Below are 26,869 nucleotides of genomic sequence, written 5' to 3'. Positions count from 1 at the left end.
ATTCCAGTTATAGAAAGGCAGATTATAGGTCAATATTAAAAAAAATTCTAGCAGATAGTGGAAGGAATTAGTCAGAGAACCAGGCTGATATGTAGTAAGACCTTCACTGTGGATGAATAGCCACCAATCTGATGTGCATAACTGAGCTATAGAAACACAGAAAGCTGACAGCAGGAAAAGACATTGTGGTCCATCAAATCTGCCCTTTTGAGTTGTTTGTTTTCTTCTTAATTTATGTATTTATTATTTTAATTATTATTTTTATCTTTTTTTAAAGTTTGTCAGATGAGACCTGGGTAAGCTTAGAGGGAGATTGCCCTGCTCGCAGTTATGTCCACCTGGCTCTTGAGTCTAACACTAGCTGTGCCTCCAGGGAGAGGGTGGAATGAATGCCAGTGGTCATTAAGGAGGTCTCATGGACATTTAGAGATGCTGTTTTGAATGCAAGATTCTCTGGCTGAAGCTCAGCTGTCAGGAGCACTTGGAATTGTTGCTGTTATACCAGCTTCCCTGCTGTGTAGTAACATCTCTGCCTGAATTGATAAATTTCATCCCCAAGTTGGTATGGAAATCCCAAGGCTTGTTGTTTTGGGGGACTTTACCTTTGGGGTGATACGTCCACTCAAGAGGCTTTGCTGAAACCGAGACTTCCGGTGGCGACGCGACGCCGAAGACAGCCGTATTCGGGCTGCCCGCTCCGCAGCTGTGTTTTTCCATCGTAAACAGCGCCGATCAGCTGTTTAGATGGATTTGAAGCCCCCTCCTCGGGAGAAGAGGAGGGGGTGAGGCCCCAGGTAGGGGTTGAGCTCTCTGGGGCCGCCTGAGCTGAGAGTTTGGGCGGCTGAAGGATTGAGCCCCCCCGAAGCCTGGGTTGCTCCGAGCTGCGCAGCGCCCCTGCTCCGGGATTTATGGAGCAGAGCCAGGCGTTAGCAACCACCCCTGCCAAAAGGAAATACCTTTGATTATCAAGATGCAGGCAGAGCGGTACAGGAGGTCAAGGTGATGTGGACTCTTATCTTTACTCTCTAGCTCAATGGATTTTATAGCTTCAAAGTGAAAGTGCGCAATAAGTGAAAGTGGGGGAAGATGGCGGCTAAAACTTCTAAAGCTCTTCGGAGTGCGGGGTCTTCCCTGGTGCAACAGACCTCATTGCAAGCTTTGCTTCCTCCTGCACCTCCTCCGGCATTGACGCTTAAGGATTTACAAGATGCTCTTGGAAAGCATTCACAATTGATGTCTGACATGATGGATGAAAAGCTGAAAAAGTTGGAGGAGAAACTGGAGAAGAAGATGGAAGAGAAGTTTAGAGCAATGAGGGTGGACATGTTGTCTATGATTGAATCTGTAGCTGAATGTGTGCAACAGCTGGATGAAAAAGTGAAGGATCTCAGTCAAAAGAACTCTATATTAGAAGCAAAAGTATCAGAAAATGAAAATATAAGGGATAAAATGGACGGAGAATTGAGCCTTGCTCAGTATCAACAGATGCAGTATGCTATTAGAATCAGGGGTTTAAAGGAGAACTGTAAAGAAGATTTAAAGCAGCTGATTTCTGAGGCTCTGGAAGGGGTATTGGGCCAGCCAGCATCTGAAATTGAGGGAAATATGGACAAACTTTTTTGTGTAAATTCATGGATTGCAAGACAAAGGAAGTTACCCAGAGATGTGGTGGTCTATTTTACAAAGAGAGTAATTAGAGATGAAGTTATTCAAGCTGCCTATGATACTAAACTGGTAGTGGCTGAGCAAGAAGTCTTGGTTTTAAAAGAGATTCCTCCGAAGATTTTAAGGAGAAGGAAAGATTTTGCATTTTTAGTACAGGAACTTAAGAAATGTGATATTAAGTTTAGATGGGAGATTCCAGTTGGACTGGTGGTGACGCATGAAGGTAAAAGACATCGTCTGGTTACTGTGGCCCAGGCACGTGATTTTTATAGCAATGTGTTAAAAGCAACCCCCCTATCATTTTTGGAAGCTGTTAAGGGATACGGCGAGGGAAAGCTTCAAGATGTTGCAGACAGACAGATAGAGGACAATGGTGTTGGAGGGGATCAAGATACAGTTTCATTGGATGTTGCAGGAGGCCAGAGGAAGACGCGTGCCGCCTTAAGAAGAGCGAGACGAGAGCAAGAGCAAGACCAGCAGATAGTTATGGAATCTCCAAAGTGTATTTACAGTGAAGATGTGGGAGGGGCGCGGTCCAAAGAAGTTTTGGGGGTCATGACAGACGTGCTCCAAAAGTTTTGGGGCGTTAAGATTGCTGATTAAATTTTTAAATTAGTATCTTAATGGATTAAATTTATCATAGAGGAGAAAGAAAGTTTTTTTTTAATATGTAACACAATTTAAGATGGATGTTATTTGCTTGTTAGAAAAGTATATTAGGGTTATGGACTAAAAGTGTGTGTTGAACTAAGAATGGGTATGCAAGCTCCTAATTAACAATAAGTTGTCTTACAGACTGCTTAACCCTTTTTTTCCTCTTTTTATTTGAACTCAAGGATGACCTGGAACTGCGAGACATTTGGTGTGATACATGCAAGAATTATTTTTGATTATGGTTTAGTTTGGTTGGAGATTATTAAGGTTAATAGATAGGCGCTTTTGGCGCGTAACTGAGAATTTGTTTATTTTTTTTCTTTGAAATTAATATGAATAAGGACTGGGATTAAGAAAATCTATTCTGAGTAAAGCTTTTTTTGTTTTTCTCTTTTTCTTTTTTACTTTATTTGTAATATTAATATTGTTTGTATTCATTTTACATGAGCTAGAGGGAGATAGAACTAATAGTTTATTGCTGATAACATAGGGGTGCTTATGTTTGTTTTTTGATTTTATACCCTGTATTTAGCTCTGGGAAGTGGGGGGGGGAGGAGGGAATGGGGGGAAGGGATAGGGAGGGTTGGGTGGGGGTGGGGGAGGGGGGGATTAAAGTTAAAATGTATTGTAAAACTTTTTAAATAAAAAAAAGAGGCTTTGCTGAAACCAACTTGTACTGCATCATTTTCATCCCATTTTCAACCTGGCCTTTTAGAGAAGGTTGAAAAAGTGATTAGGCTGGATTAAAGAGGACCCTGGTAGAAACTGATATATCTCAACCCCTCCCAGTTAGATTTCAGACTTGGATATAGTAGTGAGAAGCTCAAGTTGTTCTTGTTAATAACTACTCAATTTGATGGATCCAGAACAAGAGTGCAACAATAATTTGTTGTTTTCAATAACATTGAACATGGCACCCTTCTGGTCTACCCACAGGGTTTAGGAATGGAGACACAATGTTCAGTGTTTCACTTACTATCTCTATGGTTGGCTTCACTTGGTTTGATAGGAGGAAAGAAGTAAAGTCCAAAGCCTCTAGTATGGGGCATAATTCTCTCTTCTGTTTAAAATTTACCATCAGGTGAGGACATTCATTGATTTGTGGTCATATATAATCAATATATGGAGAATACTTAAGATTCCAGACTATCGAGGCAACGGTGGAGATTGTTGGAAGGAACAGTTCAAGCACATCCCTGACAAAATCTAGCAATAATTGGGTTTTGGATGCCATAGAGATGGGAATTATTCATCTTTAATCCTGCCCCCTTCAGAACTAGTGCACAATTTGGGGGTCTCCATGAACTCGTAGTTACTGTAGAAGGTGGGCGTTTGGTTATTAAGGTCTTCATTTAAGTCCAACCTGTATGCCAATTATGACTTTATCTGGACTGGGAGGCCTTTCAGATCAGCACTCACACATTGGTCATCTCACATATGTATGATGGCAATGTGCTCTAGTTGGGGGTACCCTTGAAAACTACATGGAAGCTGCAACTAATACAGAATGCAGTGGCATAGGTAATTAGGGGCATGTCATGTCATGCTCATTTAACACATGAACTGCACTGGTTTTCAATAGATTCTGGGTGCAATTCAAGAATTGCTTATTACCTGTCAAGTTCTTCATAGCACAGGGCCTGGATAGCTGTTTTATGCAGTTTCTGCTCAGATGAAATAATCAGAAACAGTAGACATGCGCTTGTCTCCTCCAAGAAACAGTCATCTAATGGGACCTAAGAAATGTGGTTTTTTTTTGTCACAGAACCTGCCTTCTTCAATACCCCCCTCCCCCACTGAGTTTTATCTCGTGTGCACTCCGTGTTTAAAACAGCCTTGAAAACTTGGGTTCCCCCCAAGCCTTGGATTAGAGTGTTTGGCGGGTCCTGTGTATTTTTCCATTTGGAATGGTTGTTTTTGCAGACATTTGGAAATAGTCATTAGAGAATTGGACTGCTTTATAAATGGAATGGAAGATTAATAAAATAAATACAATAGGAATAGCAATTCTTTAGTAGCACTCAATTAGAAATAATAAAGCAAATTAAGGCAGGCTGAAAGCAGCGGGGTAACATTGCAAGATTATTATGGAACAAGTCCCGTACTGAATGTTAGTGGTGAACAGACATAAAAAGAACTGGCATTACTGAACAAAACAGTTCAACATTAACTCTTTATGTAGAACTAGCTGATTTCAGAAGAACAGCACCTCAACAGTGGTAAACTATTCTAATGTGCAAAGAATCTAGCCTACATGAAAGATATCATGTGACTTGTCTGTAGTGACAGTGGTGGAACAGCCTCCCTACTGAAATTTAGAGGGCTCTTACGCTTTTGGCCTTCCAGGAAGCCATGAAGACCTGGTTCTTCACCCAGGAAGTGAATTGAGACCAGCATATACACAGCCAATGTGAGGTCGTTATGGTGTCTTGGATAGTGTAATGAGATTTAATTTTTTGAGGAGGGATTATACTTGTATTGTTTAGTATATTTATATTAGTTTGGTTGTTGTTAGCTGCTCAAGGTTATATTGTGAAGATGGGTGGCCCTTTAATGCTTTTGAAATAAATAAATGACTCTTTAAAATGGCTACCGTTCTATTTCCCAAATACCTAGAAAAGTTGTAAAGTTCCTCATCAGGAACTCTCACAATGTGGTTGTAGCCTTTTGCAACCTCTCATGAAATGACACAGCTGGGGGAATTCTGTCTGCCAAAAGGAAAAGCTTTTCTCATTGTTAAAAATACAGAAAAGGGCTAAATTTCAAAAGTAACATTTGGGAAATTTCTCAGGACAGCAGTTGCTCTTTTAAACTGTGTATATAAAGTTGCAAGATGTAAATAACTACAAACGTTTAAAGAAAATCTGAAAAACTCTTTGCATTTACAAACAACCTAAAGTATTGCCTAACTGAACTAATTATTGCAATTAAAAAAAGAAAAATTCCTTTTGTTGTTCGTTACACAGGTAATATCAAATCATTCCTATCTTGGAAATTTTTTGGTTCAGGCATGAATGTTATAAGTATCCTTTTAGGAACCTCTAGGTTTAGAAACAGTCTTTCTGGAATATCACTTTGGGGCAAGGAGGGTTAAAAAATGTGGGTCTGTTGCTGTTTTCACGACCTTCCCCAGGCTGTTGGATTAAACCAGATTTATTTATCTGATGGAATGGTTGTGTGCTTTCCCAGGAACAATAAAATACCCAATATTTACTTTTAGCAATGGCTGTGATAGTACTTTACTATTGAAAAAGTAACTACTGCTGGATCATGAAAGACAAGAAATGCATCTATCTATAATAAAAAGGCAGTTGCATAAAGCATGTCAGGATCTGGAGCCAGGAGAAACATATGCTACATCTGTGTGCTCGTGCAGTATGTGTACATGCAGATCTTTAAAAAGATGACGTGATTTCCTTGGAATTTTTCTCTTTTAGAAAGCACTCTATAATAATGGACAGCCAAGGGATTTAGCTAGGTATTCTTTGCCAGTTTCTTTTACTGCTGTCAGTTAGATTTTGACAAGAGAACATCTTTTGTGGGGATCCTTTGGGGGAGAAACCGATGCCAAAACAGACATGGTGGAGGAAAGCATATTTGTGGTTGTCATGTTTGCTCAGTTTATGAAGAGTGAGATATTGTGCGTGGACTGATTTTTAAGTTAAGATGGTAACTCTCTTTCCCTCTGTTGCTTCTTCAACCTCTTCCACTCTGTGTCTGATGGGAGGGAAAGGGGGAAATGGGAATACCTCAAATGATAGGAGGATTTAGTTCCTTTGCATGGGAACTCCCCTTCTCCATTTTATGTGTGAAGAAGACAAACAGATAAATAAACTAGCACAATCATCAACAAGGTGTTTAGTTTGGCCACAGTAAACCATAGGCTAATCTTTCAAGAAAAAGAAGCCCAAATGAAATTATTTTATTTATTTTATTTTATTTTAATTCCATTTATATCCCGCCCTTCTCCGAAGACTCAGGGCGGCTTACAAGCTTAGCAGTAGCCTTCATTCTATGTATATGCCTGCTTATTAGGGCTTTCACACACACACCCAAGTGGCATTATTACAAAGTCAGCTTAATTGCCCCCAACAATCTGGGTCCTCATTTTACCTACCTCGGAAGGATGGAAGGCTGAGTCAACCTTGAGCCTGGTGGGACGCGAACCTGCACTAATTGCAGGCAGCTGGTGTTACGTAAGGAGGCATTAGCCCACTGCTCCACCAAGGCTCCACCAATTAGAAATGAAAACCTGATTATAATGGGCTGAAGGAAGAGGTAGGAAAAGAACGACATATGAGGTGTACGTAATGAAATACAGCCATCTTCCCCCGCTTCATGCCCTCTTGGATTTTAACTTACAAAATTTACAGCTAGCAAAATTGTTGTTTACTCTGGCTGAGGATTCTGGAGCAGTAATGTAGCACATCTGGAGGAAACATGGTGGGGAAAAGAAGCAATAGAGAGGCAGAAATCTTGAGAGGTGGAACCTTTTGCTCCAGGTATACCAACTCATAAATCAAAGAAAAATGTGGAAGTTTTTAATGAAAACACCTAATTAAATTACCAGCTAGCTTTCCCCTTCTGTGAGGGAATACAATGCAATGTATAGTAGCAATGTACATATTTTCATACAGGTCATATTGGCTCAGTCACTGGCATCTGGCATTTAAAGGTAGAGATTTTACATTTCTCCTCCAGGCTGTATAAAAGCTAATCTGAACTGTGGTAACAGACACACATAGGGAAATTACTTTTTTAAAAAAAATGCAAATAAAATAAGCTTAAAAACCAATAGCATGGATATTTTAACAGCAATTAATTGGGTATTGTGGGGAAAGGGAGAATTTCCAGCAATTATTGGTTCAACTACAACAAGCTGGGATCAAACATTTCTGTTTACTATGACAAATGATTTACAAACATTTCAGTACTGCCGAAAAGGAACAGTAGGGCATGATCTGTCCCTTTTTACAGATGTTTTTCTAGTTCCTGTACCCGTTTCTCTCTCAGCTTCTAAAAAAGTTTTCAATATCTTTGTAGGTTTTAATCCTTATTAGAGTCCTTTATTGACATGGACTGAAAGCTCTTTATAAATATGCCAGACACCACACTATTTTTTAGGAATAAGTAGCTAAAGTCAATTGACCGTAGATATTAAAAAGAGATAAAAGATCTGTTTTGCCATTTCTTATACTTGGTCTAAATTTTCTTGTTGTACACAAATTACAGATATTTGACAACACTGTCATTTTGGAATCAATGTCGATCTTTCTAGGTTGGAAGCTACATTTTTAATCTGGAAAAATGATATTTTTTTATTCTATTGTTTGCTATATTCTATGTTTGCTGTTATCTGCTATACATAGCTTTTCTGTACAGGTAGTCCCTTGTTTACCGACAAACAAGTAGAACCAGCAACTCTGCCATTAAGCTAAATGGTTGCTAAATGAAGCCTCGGTTGTGCTTATCATTTACATCAGCTTTTCTTTGTTTTACAAACCTGTGAAGGTCATAAATGCAAGACTGGTTACAAAGTTACTTGGTCATCACCATCGTAACTGCAAACAGTTGCCAAAAGAGGCAGTCCCTAAACAAGGACGAACTTAATTTGTAGGGAGAAACAGTTCTGCAGGATTGGAAATGTTACAAACTGAAAAGGTGTTAAATGAATTATAGAATCCATAGAAAGGCTGTGATTTGCAACTTCAACATCTCAATCCCTTATCTATCTTCGTTGTGGTTTAACTGTAAAGATTGTGATAATAGTCTTATTAAATAAATATTTTTGCCCAATTACTAAAGATATTTTCCTGGGAAAATGTGACAAATACCATTAAAAAGCCAATAAAGGACGACTTTTTTTTAAAAAAAAAAAGACTCAGCAACTACCTACAACAGTCCTAAACTGCATCATCTTTACGTATTAAAGTACATAATACCTTGTTTAGGAGAGAAAATAAACGTGAGAAACTGGTGGTCTCTAACAGAATGCTCTCTGGCTCTCGTGATTGCAACTTAGAAACAATATATGAATCTATGGATGTGGCAATAGATAGTGATGATGTCATACTTTGAGTGGCTTACTAAGAATACAGTGTAGGATGTTGGTCTTCGGCCCTTTCTTAATCCTTTACAGAGTTACTCAATTTATGATATCTTGGACAGTATAATGGCCTCTTTCCCAGTTTGCAGGCTATGATTCCTTATATAAGATTATTTAACAGCTTACAAAAATTATACTTTCATTGTGGAAACTGTTGGACTCCTGAGCTAAGAGTTTGTCATGCCAGTCCATTGTGATGTTTATTACACTGAAACGTACCAATGGAAATTAGTTCAAATTAGATTATTTATCTGGAAGCGCATAACTTATTTTTTCAGTTTACAAAGTTTCTCAAAGCAAAGAATAGGAATAAAAAGACACGATATAAAATTTCAATAATAAACCATTACAACTGGTACAGCAACTCTTTTCTAACAGCAGAGAAGAAGAATCCCCCCTGAAAGATAGCTCAAATAAACATCCATTAAATTTAAAATAAAAATATTTTAGCAACATATTTAAATGGATCAAGTTCCTCAACTATTAAATCTCAGTTCTTAATAAATTCAACAGATCCAATCCAAACTTGAAACTGTTGTTAATTGTTACTGATCATTTGATCATTTATTGAGTTGGCATATGGAACATACAACTGTGATTTAAAATGCTCATAGGAACAGAGAAAGGGAGAAGGAGAGAGAGAGAGAGAGAGAGAGAGAGAGAGAGAGAGAGAGAGAGAGAGAGAGAGAGAGAGAGAGATGCTTACATTGCTTTTTAAAAACAAATCTTCCTTTTTTAATACTTATTGAATTGTACAGATCATGCACCTTGGTCTCAAAGTTATTTTTTCATTACTGTCATCAGTTCAAATGATCACTGTACAAGGCAGCCAATAAGCAAGGATTTACCTGTACATATCTAAAATCTGTTAATGTTATCAAATAGGAATTAAACTGCCTGATTAACTATGATTCAAGACAAACATAGAGCATACACAAGGTCCTATATATTAATTTTGCTTCTTGATGGCTAGTTATATAGAGAAAAGTGTATCAATCTTCAGAAAAGATTGATACACTTGTCTATTTAAAGTAGGAAAGAAAGCAGAGGAATCCATGGGTGCATGACAGGGAAGCTCCTAGGCTGAATTTCTAAGAGTGGGATAATCCTACTCATATACTGTATCAGTGGGGAGATATAAATAAAGCCACCGTGCAGAATTGGCTTGATATCTTCATTGAGCAATGAACTTGGAATCAGTGTGAACCCAGAAGATATAAAACATATTGAACACTTATATTGCTTAAGGTTTATTACTATGACTCCAATTATTATTGTTTCCCATAGTGACTGCATTGTTTTGTTGGAATCACATGTTCACTACACTCTTCTTTCAGGATGCACCTTGTTTCTACTTCTTAACCACACTCAGTATAATTTCCACTTTGCTGCTGTATTTACTAAGAAATGTGAAAAAGACAGGCTGCTTCAGCTCTGCACTGAAAAAATGGGTTTATCTGTCAAAACAATTTGAAGGCAACTTTAGTAGCTTAGAAATCAGAAGGAAATTCAGTAGAATCCGTTCATGGCTTTCAAACCAACTGTCATTACTATTGAAAAACAGATCTACGATAGGGGGAACAGACTCTTTAGAACAGCGCCCCCCCAACCTTTTTGGCAAATTTTCTACGAACCGGGGAAGGATGGTTTCGGTTTTGCTCGCTCGGCCATTTAGCTCCAGCTGTGCGGCCCGGTTCCTAACAGGCCACAGATTAGTACCAGCCCACAGCCTGGTAGTTGGGGGCTCTTGTTCTAGAAGACTCATCAGAAGCGCTAGCACTTTTCATGTTGCCCAAGATTATGTCTTTCATTACATTAACTAATTCTATCAAAGTTTTCCCCCCTCTGAAGTATATCTGCCATTACTGGCTGAATAACACATAAAATGCAACAAACAGAAAGTCCCTTGTTAACCAATTGTGAGGTGGTTTCGGGGTGTTTTTTTTTTATTGGATTCAGTCATGAGATTCTTTAACCATTAGTCTGAAGTTGCCCAGGACAGCATCAGATGGCTCAGTCCACTGATTGTGCATTTCAGTTGTAAAGTAGAAGCAAGCAAATAGAGTATTTAAGTCTCTGAACGTCTATTCCTTCCACTTCAGACCTTAAAGCATGTAACTTTTTGAGTACTTCAGAATTAGAAAAAAACCCTATTAATATTTGAAAGTAGCAACATAGATTTGTAGTAAGGTACATTGAAAAATATGCCATCACCTGCTTCCCATTTATGATTGCACAGACACAATAGATCTTACATGTTTTAAAGGATGCATTTGTGCAGAGGTCCACCATTGTAGCTCCACAAACAAACAGAAAAGCTGTTTCTCTCCAACTTTGTAGAACTGTCTCTTTGATTTTTCCCCTTTTAGCCAATGTATGGAAGGAATGACCACAAAAGCTGGCTGGCTTGACAGAGAATTTTTAACAAGTAGGGTAACTGACAACATCTGTATCCTTTCAGTGCAATTTTTAAAAGTCTTTAAAACTGATTCTAGAGAGTTCTTTTAACTAAAACATACAACATCCAGTTAAACAGAACTGAATCTATAAAAAAGCCTGCTAACAATATTGTTCCTCAACTCAACCTACATCATCCCAAATTTGCTTTAATACAGAGGAGGATCAGAAGGAATAGGAATTCCCACTATTCATGTAAATATCAGCTCTTAAAATGCATCTTTCCTACAGAATATGAAAAATACCCACATAAAATAGTTATAACAGTTGTATTTTCTTTGTTCCCCAGAATCTGGTGGAGAATTAAATAGAAAGCAATATTCCCAACATGGCTATGGACAGTGCTTTTTTTGTAAAAGAAAAAGGTGCCGGAACTCACACATGTCATACAACCCACCTTGCCTACCCTACAAGGTTCCATCCAAAAAAGGTGGTGGAACTCCGTTCTGAGCGTTCTATGAGAAAAAAAGCCCTGGCTATGGATATTGATATTGTTGTATATTGAGAAATAAGAAACGGGGTACACATTTGTGTGAAAGCAGGTTGTTGCTATTGCTGTCTTACTTTCTGTTACTCCCCTCTGGGAAGAGGTTTCAAAGTATTTCTAGCAGGACTACCCGATTCTGTAATAGCTTTGCTCCCTATACCATCCATCTGGTAAACTCGCAAGATTCGTTTTTCTTGCCATACATATTTATACACAACCCAAACTAGACTGTTGTTTCTCTGTGTCATATAATATATGAGTATATGCATAATTCTGTATTTATTTTTGTCATATTTATGTAGTGTATATCAGAGGTGGTGACTCTTGAGAGCTGTATGCAACGAAATTTCATTTTAATGTATGCTGATTAGTGTACATTCAAAGTGACAATAAAGTTATTCTTCTTCTATTCTATTCTACTTAAGGCCAGATCCTATAGACATCTTCTAAAAGCCTTTCCCATCTACTGGATTACTGATGTGAGAATGAGAAGGATCAAGGGACAAATAATTTGTGGTCATCAGCATTTTATTTATATAACTTTTCTTCACCAGGACTTATATACTGCCCCTATAAGACTCTGGATGACTTATATTAGAGATCTGGCATGCAAAGATAAGGATATAGTAGAGTCTAATTATATTTCATTAATAATTGTGACTTCCTGAATTCCTGCTACATATAGTCCTTGTATTATGACCATAATTGAGCCTGGAACTATGGTTTTTAAATCATGCTGGGCATTAAGCAGGTCATCCTGTGACCAACCCAATTTTACATTTTTTTGTAGTTGTCATTAAGAAAGTCCACGGTCATTAAGTAAATCCATTGTCCACAATGGACTCTTTTTTCCCCAAACACCAGAAGTAAACACAAGTTTTTGGCAAAAAAAGTGATAAATTGTACTCACATAAGTACAGGACATTGCAAATGGCTGTAAATGCAGGCTTGATTGCCAAGTAACCAAAATGCAATCACATGACAGTGGGGTATGTACAGTGTAAGCACCTTTTGGAGAGTTTGTCTTAACTATGAACAGTCACTAAGTGACTGGTAGTAAATCTAGGACTATTTCATTGGTGGGATTCAGCCGGTTCGCAAAAGTTCAGCAGAACTGGTAACTAAATTTTGTTGAGTTCGGAGAACCGGCTGAATACACACTGCTTCCAAAGGTCCGTTCTAGGCCTCGGAGGCCTGGAGAAGGACTCTCAGGCCTAGAATGGCCCATCGGAAGTACGTGGATGCCACTTCCAGAAGTTTGTTCTAGGACTCGGAGGCCTGAAGGAGGCCTCCCTGGCCTTGAATGGCCCGCTGGAAGTGCGTGGATGCCACTTCCAGAAGTCTGTTCTAGGACTTGGAGGCCCAGGCCTGCATCCACACAGAGAACCGGTTGTTCAGGTATTTGAATCCCACCACTGGACTACTTGTATTGATTTATGCTTAATTATGCTCTTAGTTTATGCTTAATTTTGACTAAGTGATAAACCCTTGATTATAGTTGGAAAACTTTATAATGAATAAAGGCAAATATATGTGTCCCAGGATAAAGTTGCAGGAAGGCTGGCTGCTAGAGAGAAGTTCCCTGAAGATGGGCTCCAGCACGAGTCCCAAAGCATGGAAGAAAAAAAAAACTCTGGTCTGGTGACCAGCCCAGATTTGATCCTGCAGAAAACTTTATTTACAATATTATATATTATGAAATGCTTATATGTTGGTTTATAAACTGTATTATCTAAATTGGTGTATAGCATTTAGTTGCCTGATTTCATAATATATAATATAAAAATTAAGGCAAGTAAAAATATGTGTTCCTTTCATGTCTCTGTTAATTCATGAAACTAAATGCAGTGGGACAGAAGGGAAAGATCCCATTGCTCTCTAGTGACCAAGGGAGGGTAACTCTCTCCATCATGTGACAAACTAAATAATTCAAGCCTCTGTTAGACAAAAAAAATAATAATAATCTAAGGAAAATTCCAGAAATCAATTCATTCTATGAAGCCATTTCCTTTCCTGGAATTTGGTATAAAAACATTATGTTAATGGACAGGTTAACAGAGACCATTTATATTATTCAATTAAGGCATTTATGATTTTTTTTAACTGCTCTCAAGGGAAGAGCTGGGTTTCTGAATTGCAAAAGCCTCTAGCTAAGGAACAAAACAGCTCCTGTATTTCATATTCCCTTTCATTTCTCTCCCCCTCTTCTTTTGCATGCTCAGCAAAATAAGAAGGCAGAACTATCCTCAAGTAACAACATAACCTGTTGATTAACTGGAGGATAATGCTTTATAACTGTACCTATTTATATAGAATTGTATGCCCACAATATATATACACAAATCTCTGCAACACATCTTTCTGAGAAGAAGCGATACAAATGAAGGCTTCGCTCCTGTACTTTGAACTCAAGTAGTATAAAGTTTTTAACCAGCAATTTGAATTAGATCTGGGAACAATTTTTTCCCCAGAAAGCAGCTATTCGTAGGGTGATTTTACTGATTTTGTTGCAGTCAAGAAGATATATGGTTGGATGTATTATTGGGAGAAATAGCTGATTCCATTGAAAATACCCCCATATGTTTAGCTTTCTATTCATTACCCACAGTATATGGCACAGGAGAATAAGGGAAAAGTCTACATGTAAAACTGAGTTTCAAATCTTTGCTGCAAACCCATACAGTTAACTGCTGGCTACAGAGAGCATATTTTTCTCATTTCTGCTAAACTATGCCCTACCCAGAAATGGTCACCAAGAAAATATAGTAGCAAGCGATAGGATGAGTCTTTCTAATCCAGCTGGCAAGCTACTTTCAAGCTACTTTATACAGTAGAGAAATTCACTTGGTTCTTAAAAGGCAAGTGTTAGTGCGGGTTTTAACAAAAAGCAATATAAATACATATAGAAAAATAATAATGGCGTACTGGCATACCCATAATTCTGCACTATAGTACCGAGCTCTCCAATTCAAATAATCATGAGTGGCATTGTTATCATTAGCCCAACGGCTGCAACTCTAAAGCCTTTTCATAAACTGATGCAAAAGTTTGTAGTGAGTCAAAAATGAATATAATGAGTAGAATCACAGTATGCAATTAAATATAAACGTGTTTAATAAAAAACAACAACCCTCAAATCAGAACTATTTGAGAAATAGAGCACTGCACTTTGACCATCTAGGTAGCAGTATTTTTCATTGGCCATAAAATCAAAATTGGTTTTTCTTACTCAGTTTGTAAGTAATGTATTTATTGCTTTAAGATTATATCATCTACAATGATATAATCTAGGAGTTCTATTCCACTAAGAACTGCCAAAATACTGTTTTCATTCTCTTTCCTTCCTGAGGGGAAAGATGTTTTGTTCTTTTTGCCTGCTTCTCATTTTCTTTTCTTTCCTGGCCCAGCAGAATCCTTCTTTCCTTTGCATAATAGCAAAATCTTGCTGACTTGATGTCTTTCCGATCCTCATCTGGCAGAGAAACCCCTACAGTATGGCAGTGAGATCTAGTCCTTCTCAGCTGCCTCCTCCTTCCTTCCCTTAGGCAACCTCCTGGCCCATCTTCCCTAACCAAGCCTCATTTCTGACGGTCTTCTTACAGCTGCTTCAGAAGCAGGGTCTGCCATGGTAAAGGATTCTCATAGGGTAGCACTGCCTGGCCCGATAGACTTTGAAGTGCCAACTGCACAGTCCAGTTAACTCAACCCTGCTGAGTTAAGACTGGAGGAATTGTAAGAACACACATCACAACCTAGACCGTGCCTCTACGTAGTGTCTGGCACCAGGGCCTTCCTAGATAGGAACCTCAGTGCCTACAAAGTATTGTTGTAGGTCACAGAAAATGACGTGGAGAGCTGCATGTGGCCTATGGATCACGTTGGAAGACTCTTAATACATTAGCACAACAACATACATTCTTACCTGATAAAAATAATTCTTCTTGTGCTTTTGCTCTAGCCTGGTCAGAAAAACATCTCTTCTTCAACCATTCAGCCTCAAATTCACTGGTGTGGTCATCTGGCCATACAATATTTACCTTCTTCCATGAAATAGAAACAAACATCGAAAGGCATGCATTTGTATTGTGTGTAGCACAGTCTTCATTCAAAATTGTTTCATGGAGTTCACTTGGCCTTTGCAGAGAATGCAAGGCCAAGTGAATTCCATGCAAGTGAACGTCTGGTACCTTTGCAAAGAACAAAATTTAACAGGCAGACAACAACACGGTTACAAGATGAGAGATAACTGGCTTGGTAAAACACTTGTTAAAAAAGATTTTGGAACAGCAGTAGACTGCAGAAAATATTGGCCGGCAGAATGATGTGGTTGCAGAAAGGTAGATTGTAGGGTGCAACAACACAAATCTAATATCCAAATCAGAGGAAGTGTTGTCTGCTTTGGCCAAAACACCTTGAGTCACATGATTTTTTTATGGCTTTATTACATGGTTTTATTCTGTTGTATTACAATGGTTGTATTCATTTTATTACAAGTGCACATACACATAAACTCTTTTACCTTTTTCTGCTCTGATAGAGTGACATCCTTCACATTGATATTGATATCTAGATTTTCCAGAAGCAGTTTGCGTGCTTTAGCAGACTGTAGGAAACAGTCTGGGCACTGGCAATTGTCTCGTAGCCACACTGACGGGTAAAGGCTCTCGCTGCCATCTTCCCAATGAACACAGATAAACTGTTTTTTCTCTAAAGTTTCCACTTTCTGGATAGTTGTGCCAACATTGAGGGTCTGAACTGCCGGTGGTACTACTACCCTTGCTGAATGTAGCCAAGGCTTCCTGCTAAGTGAAAAATTCTTTTGATAACTCGGCTTGCCCTTTGGTGCTTGCAACAAAACTCGAGAAGAGTCTTTTGTCCTTAACAAATTTTTGGCAAGCGACATCCACATTTTGCTTTCATTTGCTTGGTCTTCCCTTCATCAATGCCTTCTCCTATGAAAGTTGTCTTCCACCAGTTCTGTAAGAAAAAAAATAATTGGAAGAGAAAAAAGTGTTATTTGAAGGAGTGTCTCTCTCTCTACTCTCAGTGATTCCCTACCCCCTACTGTCCACCCCCATCTAACAAAATCTCTCTGATTGTATTTCTGCATGTTAATTGCGTCTTGTTAAAATAAGGAATTATTTTTGAATACTGAGTACAAAGGTATTTGCCCCTAACTAGCTATTTTAGGTGTTTTCATTAATTTAATGAGAGAGAGGAATTGAATGCCCTATGGATAAAAAAGTGGAATATAAATTCAAATGATGAAAACACTGGAAGCTAGGCATCAAGCATCTGTAACAAAATTAAACACATCTGGTAAAGCTGTACACCGATTCTTTTCCTTGTCACTTCCCTATACATGCTAACCGTTGCCTAAGCTGCTTTGCTTGGTAAACTGAATTTTCTCTCTTCCCCATCCATACTTTCCGGTAGCTATGAATGCGGCACTGGCATCTCAATAAACAAAGCTTTTCTGAGAATGTAAAATTAATGGCCCATAGATCACTGAAAAGCTTCTTTGACCTGGTTTCCTCCATATGTGATGGGTTTCCATAATTAATACCTTTTGCTTAGGATTAAATTCCCTTCCCCCACAAAAACGCAATTGAGTGAAAGTCTCTGAACTTATACACAGAGTTTTATTCTGAAGAAAAACATCACTAATTTATGGTGGGAAAAACATGCATATGCTTGTGGGGTGGGAAAACTCAATAAATTATTGTGGTAGAACATGAAGATATGTGGAAAGACTAGTCACAATATACTTTTTAATAATAATATACACCACAGTAATGAGATCAAACATCTGGAAAGTATTTAATCGCTGTTGATTTTCTGTTATGTGCATGCAAAAAGATAATTCTTATACCTTTCTACGCTTATAGATGCACCCTTTCTTACCACACACGGGCAAGTAGAAACATGCACACAATTGGACTCACATCTCCACAATGGCCTTATAGTCAAAACATGCTGAAGGCAATGGCATTGTGTAATTAAGTGAAACAACCAGATAATCTGCTACATATGTTGTCTCCTTATTGTTCAGATTGAATATCTTCACTATTGCTGATGGGGTTTGTTGGGTGTCAGGGAACATGGGAGGGGGCAACTGAACTTCTGTTCAGTGCTATTTGTAACAGGAAGTGACCCTACTGAAACCAGAGCAACGCAGCACATGGAACAGTGATAATACAAGTATAGGTAAAGGTAAAGTTTCCCCCGCACATGCGTGCTAGTCGTTTCCGACTCTAGGGGCCGGTGCTCATCTCCGTTTCAAAGCCGAAGAGCCAGCGCTTGTCCGAGGACGTCTCCGTGGTCATGTGGCCGGCATGACTAGACGCCAAAGGCGCACGGAACGCTGTTACCTTCCCACCATAGTGGTCCCTATTTTTCTACTTGCATTTTTACGTGCTTTCGAACTGCTAGGTTGGCAGAAGCTGGGACGAGTAACAGGCGCTCACTCTGTTACGCGGCACTCGGGATTCGAACCGCCAAACTGCCGACCTTCTGATCGACAAGCTCAGCGTCCTAACCCACTGAGCCACCGCGTCCCTACAAGTATAACTGTAACTAAATGCACTTTTGTCCACTTATGGAAATAATACACTATAAGAGCCGTAGTGGAACAGTGGTTAGAATGCAGTATTGCAGGCTATTTCTGCTGACTGCCAGCAGTTTGATTCTCGCTGGCTCAAGGTTGACTTAGCCTTCCATCTTTCCCGAGGACCAGGATTGTTGGGAGCAATATGCTGATTTTGTAAACCGCTTAGAGAGGACTGTAAAACACTGTGAAGTGGTATATAAGTCTAAGTGCTATTGCTATTATTATTTGGTATATGCATGTATGGGCTTATATAAATTTAGCATTAAAATGAGGCAGGGAAAGCTCTTTCGTATCTTTTGCCCATCAACGTTCTGATAATTGAGTGGCAAGGTCAGGCCAAGAGTTTTTCAGGTGGCCTGCAAATCTGTCCTGTTGTGACCTATTCAATTATAAGCAGAGGGGGAACATGGATTTACAATATTAGTCTATTTTCTTTAGGAAAAAACTCACAGCTCAGAAAATCTACTTATTTTAGTTACCTGGATCATGTAGCACAGGGGTGTCAAACTCAATTTCATTGAGGGCCGCATCAGCATTGCGGTTGGCCTCAGGGGGCCGGTTGGGTGTGGCCAGGGTGGGCGTGGCCTACTGGGTGGACGTGGCTAGAGTGCATATGGCCTACTGGGTGGGCGTGGCCAGCTCTACATGGTTCGCATCAAGGGTGCCTATGGGGGCCTGGGCAGGAGTGGGACAGATCTGAGGGTCTCTGGCAGGAGGAGGGTCTCTGGGCCAGGGCCAAGGCAGTCGGGGCCGTTCCCTCACTGTTTCCAGGATGGCTTCGCGGGCCGCATGAAACCATTTTGCGGGCCACATCCGGCCCCCGGGCCTTGTGTTTGACATGTCTGATGTAGCAGCTCTTTTTAAGGTAGTAAAAATTATGAGATACATAATTCTTATTGACTTCATAATTACATAGCTTAGCAAATCTGTTGATTTCAACTGGTATTTAAAGTTTATCATAATCTTTGGAATAAGATAAAGTTAAAACGTACTTTGAGACAAGTTCAGTTCCTGATGTCTTCATAGTTTTCTTGGCGATCTTAAAGAAATAGATACGATATTTTCAATAATGTCCTGTAGGTGCATATTGGAATTTGCGAGGGTAGGGGAAAAATATATAGCTTTGAAAAAACTTTCTTGCAAAACACAGCAATGAAATTGATCTTTGTATATAAGATGTACATAATATAGATCGGGATCATTGTCTAAATCATGAACAACTTTATTACTAATAACTTATGGTCTTAAGTTACATATGCTTATGGCCTTTGTAGTTCTCTCTCTCTCCATCAACCCCCACTTTACTATTATTGATCCTTTTCACTTTTAGACACTTTGCATTTTCTTTTCAAGACTTTGGTTACCCATTATGTTAGTTTCAAACTAATGAAAATACTGCTTTCATTCCCTCCAAATCATATTGCTTTTAGACCAATCCCTCACTCTATTCAACAGAATTACCTACTATGCTTCATTTCTTTTCAGTGAAATAGGCTTCTCTATTTCAGCTTAAGGAGTTTACAGATCCCTTTAAATGTTTCCCTAATCTGAACAACAGATTAAGTTATGGTTAACTGTGTTGATGATACAGAAACATGTATTTGAAGAGTGGAAATCAAATCACCATGTACACAAGCACGATGTAAATGAGCAGAAACTTAAACATTAAGAGGCAATTTCTCTTTGCAGCAGCCAGCTGGTATGTGGATAGCTCTGTAATATGTAGCCAGCAGGTAAGCAAGGAAATATTCTATGTTATTCTTTCCCTGAGCTGCCTCCTTCATTCACACATACCTGGTTCTTCTACCCATCCCCCATCTTTTTTTTAGAGCTGCAAAACTTTCAAAGTTCTGGGATATGGTTTGAAATTTGGTGGCCAAACTCCTTAAAAAAGCAGGATGTGAAACTGGATGACTGGAATGGTGGAAAACAATTTCCTTGGCTCCAGATTTCATTGATACTGTGCTTTCTGTCACTTAAGCACCAATGGATACCAGCTGCAACTGCTGAGGACTTGGGACGTAAGCTTGAAATATGGATCCTTTCTCCCAAAGCAAATTCATATCTTGAACATAGAATTTAATACTAAGAAATCTGCTGGTTAAACTAAGCTAGATTTAAAGTTTCTTTTACTATAGGAAAATTTGATTTCGACAGCTTCTTAAAAAAATCTTGCTGGAATTGATTTATCAAACTTTATCTATAATGAAACCGTTTTATACTACCAGTCTAATACATTATGATTTCTCTGAATAAAACTGAATATTAATTGATTTCTTCTTAAATATTAATGATAGGCTAAATATCTTATTCAAAAGGAATAAACAGTGTTTAGTGCCATAAAGTGGACATAAAACATGTGTGTGTGTGTGTGTGTATGTATATATAAGGTAAAAGGTAAAGGTTCCCCCGCACATGCATGCTAGTCGTTTCCGACTCTAGGGGCCGGTGCTCATCTCCGTTTCAAAGCCGAAGAGCCAGCGCTTGTGCGAGGACGTCTCCGTGGTCATGTGGCCGGCATGACTAGATGCCAAAGGCGCACGGAACGCTGTTACCTTCCCACCATAGTGGTCCCTATTTTTCTACTTGCATTTTTACGTGCTTTCGAACTGCTAGGTTGGCAGAAGCTGGGACGAGTAACAGGTGCTCACTCTGTTATGCGGCACTCGGGATTCGAACCGCCAAACTGCCGACCTTCTGATCGACATGCTCAGCGTCCTAACCCACTGAGCCACCGCGTCACTGTATGTATATATATATATATATTAAAATAGTTGAGTTATTCAGTCTTTGGATTACACACATTTTTACTGGTCTCTGGGTAGTACTAGATCCTTAATAAAACTCATAAAACCATTTGCGCACAAATTTTCAACTCTCTACCATCTAGCCTTGTAACTTATTCAGATTCCTGACCTGTTGAGGAATGAGTCATATCAGCTTTTCAGGGCTGCTGAGATCTTACCTTCTCCCAAAGAAGTATTGACTACAGCCTGGGTCCAGCTTCCAGTCCTCTCCCTAGCAGCTTTCACAAGCCAAGTGAGGCAGGCTGTCCAATCCACAGATGCAGAACTGAAATCACAGAAAACTTTATCCACTTTCTTGAGATTCACAGACTCAAAACCCCAGATTGGTTTAGTGGATAAGGCAGGCTAGAAATCAGGAGACCAGTCTCGCCTTTGGGCCAATCATGCTCTCAGTCCAACTTATCTCACAGAGTTGTTGTTGTGGGGAAGTAGGAGGAAGGAGTATTAGGTGGGTTCGCTGCTTTGAGTTATTTAGAAAAATAGTAAGGGGCGGAAAAATTAAATACATGCACAAATAAATATTACCCCCCAGAAATGACAAAATGGGATCGGTGCCATGCCAATAGATGCCTCCATCCATAAATCTGTACTATCAATTTCCAAGTATTTACGGTCTATAATATTTTTTAAAGGTTCAGAGTGTTCAGTGGTCTATCATCATGTTAATTTCTCACAGTGTTAAATGAAATTTATGGTTTAGTCCTCTGCAGCAAGCCAAGTGAATTATCAGAACTCACATGGTGTAAAAAGATTGGGTCTCATCTCCAAGTTTATGATCCCTTTATAGTAAAATATTACATATCACATAAATATTACTCTAAGATACATACATTTACAAAAACAGAAATAACTCTATGCTGGTATACATTTTTTGGGTTGTGGCATAGGAAACTTGTTTCCAATTCTGCCTAATTATACCAAAGTTCAATTTAATGTACAATACCAAGTCATTTCTTTGAAACATATTACTATTATTTTTAAGTGGTGACTTTTTTGGCACAGAATCCAACCTTCAGGCATGTGCTTTTCCCACTGTTACTGTATTGTGAAGGCCAACAGGAGCAACAATTAATCAACTGTCACCAGTGAGGAACTTCATAATCCTGAATTTAACTACAAAATTTCAAGAAGTGTTTGAATGTTTAAATTTAATTTACTTTTTGATCTTGTAATGGGTCTCCAAATACAGTAGGCATCCCCCTGCACTCATCGCATGGCTGCATATTCACATGGGGGATTGCCCCATTTTTTCCACGGAGATGTTTATTGATTGAAATAAAATCAACTGCATTCACACTGCTGTTACATAAATTTCTGTTTTACGTAATTTTTTTTTTGCTTTGGATGCAGAGATAGACTTAGCCTATTAATATGCCTCACATATGACATACTTACTTAGACTAATCTAATAAACTAAACAGGTTCTTATAAAATCCTACCTTACAGAGGAAGAAGACTTATAATAGGCTTCTTTACACCCATCTATTTCCAGTATCATACAGTGGGCAATACTTCTCCTGGCCAGGACGGAAAAGGTGGTCACTCTCGTTCCCGATTGCCCGGCAGGCAAACCGCAGCTAAAATGGGAAGACCACCAACGTTTCTACAAGTTATAAGAGCTGCGGTGCAACTTCTTTACTTTCGAGAGACATCAGAAACGGGACAACCGGCAAAGGGCCCTGGCTCGTTCCTGCTTTGACAGCGCAGAGGGAAAGCGAGCCAGCGGACGCAGCCCACGAAAACTAGAATAGGGCTAAGGTCGGCTGTCGGGCTCGGCCACCCGTAAAAACTACAGCAGGAACTCCGAAGGGCACTCAGGGAAAGGAGACTCGCGCGCACGCTCAACTCAGCCTTTAGGGGACAGCGTAAACCTACGCACGCATTGCACCCTGGGAGATGGTGTAGGGTTGTTGGCTTTTTGCCACCGCTTATTGAAAATAATGCGTGCGGAACGGGAGGCAGAAAGATGTCCCCTCGGTATCAATGGAGCCAATGTTCCCTGCTCAGAACACCCTGGGAAAAGCGAGGCAGAAGGCTGCGCCCACAGGGCTCGCGTGTTCGGTTGATTACTAAGGAGATTCCCGAGAGATTCCGACCCACTGGAGCGAGTTAGACCTGCTCCTGTGCAAATGTGGGTGCAAACGTGCCTGACGGCAATAGACCTTCTAATAGGCGTACTCCCGCCTTGGAGGGCAGGTGGCATGAGGGCAAGCTGCTTGCTGCAGGTTGCTTGGGAAAATGGGGGAAGGAATGAAGGGAACGGGGAGAGCTAGTTCTCTCCGGCTTCCTTATCTCTCTGTCCGTACAGGGTGGCTCTGCTGCACAGGCTCTCAAGGCGGCTTTTGAAGCATGTTCTGCTTCATAGTATTGAGAGGGGGGGGGGATGAGCCAGGGAGAAGATGAAGAGCAGCGGCTGTTTTCTCTGGCCTGCCTCTTTACTTTTAAGAAGTAGTCAGAAATGACAGAACCTGCAGCAGAAAGTATGTGGGGGAGTATATGCCGCTCCTGATCGGGAGTTCTACTTCCAAGGGGTAGCAGAAAAGATAAGCCAGCAAGCTCTTAGCTCACAGGCCCTGCCGTTTCCAATGGGCTGCTCTTTATTTAAAAATAAACATAGTTAAAACTTTTTTTAACACACATTTAATGCATCTATCATAAGTTCTGAATCAGCCTTCCCCAGACTGGTGTCTTGAAAAATGGATTGAATTTTTAATTCTCTTAATTTTCCTTATCCTCAGCTACTACTGGAAGCAGTGTGAAGGTTATAAGAGTGGTCCAACTCATTTGGAAAGCACCAAGTTAATCATAGTTGTCAAGTCTTTCCAAGTATTGAAAATGATTATGTGACATCAAGTTGTTGTCAGTTCTTAGTCACCACTTAGATATATATTCTAAAATCTCAACTGTAATCATCAGTATTGGTTTTCTAATCAGTCCATAGCTGAGGATTTCAACAATCTATTCTTGGTGAACCATCTTAGCTTCCTTGAGTGCTATGAGAATTAATTCAAATGTCTAGACTAGAGGGTTCATTTTTGAAAATCAGTTGTTCAAAGATTTCATAACCCTATACTTAAACTGTGCTTTAATATGGTACCATTAAAGCAGGCAATGATCTCTTTAGGTAGAATCTTGGAACTGGATTCAGAAAGCTTATGTCATGATTCCATTTCATTTCCAAGTATAGTTCTGTTTGTAATATTTCTGCTGAACAAAAAGAGAAAAAGACAGTACCAGCAGATTTCCTTTTTCTTTCTTTAAAAACTTTGGCATCAATTGCTTCACAGTTCAGAAAATGTGGTTTGTGTTACCTAGTTTATTGTGGGTGCAAATGAAAGTAGCAATCCTTAAATTAACATTAGTTGCACATTTGTTCCAAAGAATAGTAACAATGGAACAAGCAGAGTATTTTTGACCGGAATTGTATAATATTCTGAAGGATTGTAGTAGGGGAAGAAGAATTCCGTTAAATGGCATGAAAGAATGGTGAGAATGAAGTGAATAAAGAAAAAGTAATTGGGTCTTTTAGAAGCCCAAGAATAAATTAGAAGGGTGACTGGTGAGTACAGTATCTAATTAGAAAAAGATCTCTTTGTTTCAAATGTGTGGCTTAAGCATATCTATTGTTCATATAAGACAAGAAAATAAATACAACAAGTCCACGGGTTAATAATTTAAGGACAACCCATAGTTAAGAATGGAGGTTATTGTAGCAAAATTCAACTTAAATACACAATGATTCAACTTAAATACAGAGTGATTCAAGTTCATCACACAATACTGCTTTTCAGTATTATGCAATTATATTGTTCTGGCTTACATACAAATTCAAACTTAAGGATAGACCTTGAGAATGGAACTTGTTCTTAAACTCCAGATTACCTGTACAGTTCTAAAAGCATGATTGTGTTGACCGTTTATGGTGAAAAATTGAGAGAATTAATGAAGGATACTAATGCAATTAAAGGTTATAAAAGCATTATTTTATAACAGCAAAAATGGATTTTGGGAGGAATGGCCATGAAAGAAATGGGAAGAATAAAAGAAATTAAAATAATCGCAGAATCACTCCAAGAAAGAGAATATGCAAGAATGGATACATATTAGAATACAGATTCTGATCTTGAATCTAGTCTACTCTAGAAGAGTACAGTATGGCAGCAGGTATAAATGATGTAACTTGATAAGTGTTAAAAAAATGGAGGTGTTTTGTTATGCAGTATCTCTGTGAGGACTACGCTATGCCTCATGATAGGAGAAATGATATTATTGTTCTATAATACAAGAGTAAAAAATACTATTATTTGTGAAATGTGCCTGTATTTAGCAGAATACTGATTGAAAGATAATAACAAAATTTGGGAAGTACAGGTTGATTTTATGTCTGGCAGACTGAATTATGTGCGGACTGAATTATCCTATTTATCAAATCACTGAGAAATAAATGAATGTGAGAAAGGAATTTTATTGCATACTTGTTGAGTTAGAAAAGGTGTAGGATAAAATGGATTTCATCATTTTTTAATTATTGAGTATTTGGTGCAAATATGGAATTGAATGCAATAAGAGTAGCTGAACTGCTGAATGTAATAAGAGTAATACAGTATATGATGGAAGTAAAGTATACATGAGAATAAATAGAATGCTTAACAATGCTTAAACATTGAGCAGATGTAAGATGTACCCCTTGATAAGTTAATGTACTTATTAATGTTTAATTTCAAAAATGACATTAGAAGTGTGTTGGTTGGGAATGTGGATATGTAAGTATTTTTGTGAGTAGAGGATTCTGTATTTTTGGCTAGAATCTGAAGGATTTACAATGATATTTTGGTGGTTTTATGATGTAATAAGCAGTGTAGACCTGAAACTTATCATGTCAAAAGATAAATCACAAAACAAATACCTAGAAGTGTGTATGGTTCTAAGAGGGGAAGACCAAGAACATTTGGTTGGATGAGGCTGATGAACTCCAGAAACAGACAGGAGTAATAAATGTAAAGAACAAAAGCAATGTATGAAGCATATCTGTTTTGGAATCAAGATTGATTTGCAAAAATAGAAACCGATGGACTGATGTAGCAAATGATGTTGGTTTAGGCATATTTCCCTTTTCTTATTGCATGCTTTTACTTATGGTTTCTTTCCCTTTTTCTGCTATTCTGCATAATTTTACAAAATGCAATAAAATGAAAGGTGGTGTGACCATAGTATTCTGAGAGTTAAAAATATTTCTGCAGCTTTTTGCACACAAGCTATGCATGAACAATACAGTCTGAAATGTTTGCTTGATTGGTACATCTGATGAAAAGGGTACTTGAGATCCAAGTGGAAAAGAACATTATCCAACTGAAATTAAATCTGCTCCCTTTTAGATTACATAATTGTTCAGAAGTATGACTCACTCCCTTCTATTTTCAAAATGCTTATAAAATAAGTATTTTAACTAGAAATATCTAGAGTAATATGTAATACAAATCTGGAATTCATTTCCTTTATAGTGTGTTACACATTTTTGTTGCTGTTACTATAGCATTTTACCGAAACATTTGATATTAAGTTAATTTACAGATTCCATCAAGCTCCCAGGTTGACCATCATTACCAACTAATTAAACTGAAGTATATCAAGTTATTATTATTTTATTCTGCATTTTACCTTGGGCAGTAATCCAAGACATCTTCAGCCATGTGTGTTTCTGAAGTTATTTACTATGCCTTTTTTTACTACCGTTTCCCAAAGAAAGTTAAGATGACATAGTTTCTTCTTGCAACTCCTTTGTATGTTCATAATAAAGTGGATAGTTAGGCTGAACAGGTTTTTGAAACTTGATTATCTACTAGAATATCTCCTTATATTCTAATGTCACTGAATCTTAAAAGGCATCCAGATGTGACTACTTCCCAGCATCTAGTTTTCATTCCGAATATTTTTACGCTATTTTTTTAAAAAAAGTGCTGCTGTATCTAGAAACCTCAGCTGTATCCAGTCAGTGAATGACTACATTATAATTCTTGCCTTATCACAATTGAGACCAAAGACATTATTAAGTGATGCTATTATTGAATCATAACCAATCCTTG

The 26,869-nt window shown here is 38.6% G+C and overlaps 1 protein-coding gene across 2 annotated transcripts in view; it reads right to left on the bottom strand.

Moving 5' to 3' along the window:
* Positions 1–22,599, bottom strand: part of BBOX1 (gamma-butyrobetaine hydroxylase 1) — a 41,736-nt gene extending 19,137 nt beyond the window's left edge. Inside the window, exons 1-5 of one of the 2 annotated variants that reach the window (XM_081325571.1) lie at positions 22,226–22,599; positions 20,945–21,051; positions 18,972–19,018; positions 15,889–16,346; positions 15,292–15,409 (exon numbers count right to left, since the gene is read on the bottom strand). In XM_081325571.1, the coding sequence (XP_081181697.1) occupies positions 15,292–15,409; positions 15,889–16,278 (508 nt within the window). In that variant the 5' untranslated portion in view covers positions 16,279–16,346; positions 18,972–19,018; positions 20,945–21,051; positions 22,226–22,599. The remainder of the gene's footprint in view (positions 1–15,291; positions 15,410–15,888; positions 16,347–18,971; positions 19,019–20,944; positions 21,052–22,225) is intronic. The other variant, XM_081325572.1, reaches the window with a different exon arrangement.
* Between the last annotated feature and the right edge of the window lie 4,270 nt (positions 22,600–26,869).

Source organism: Vipera berus, assembly GCF_964194415.1.
Source record: "Vipera berus genome assembly, chromosome: 1".
NCBI classification, from domain to species: domain Eukaryota; kingdom Metazoa; phylum Chordata; class Lepidosauria; order Squamata; family Viperidae; genus Vipera; species Vipera berus.
Note: the sequence above shows the minus strand (reverse complement) of the source record. Positions and strands in the feature narration are given on the sequence as shown.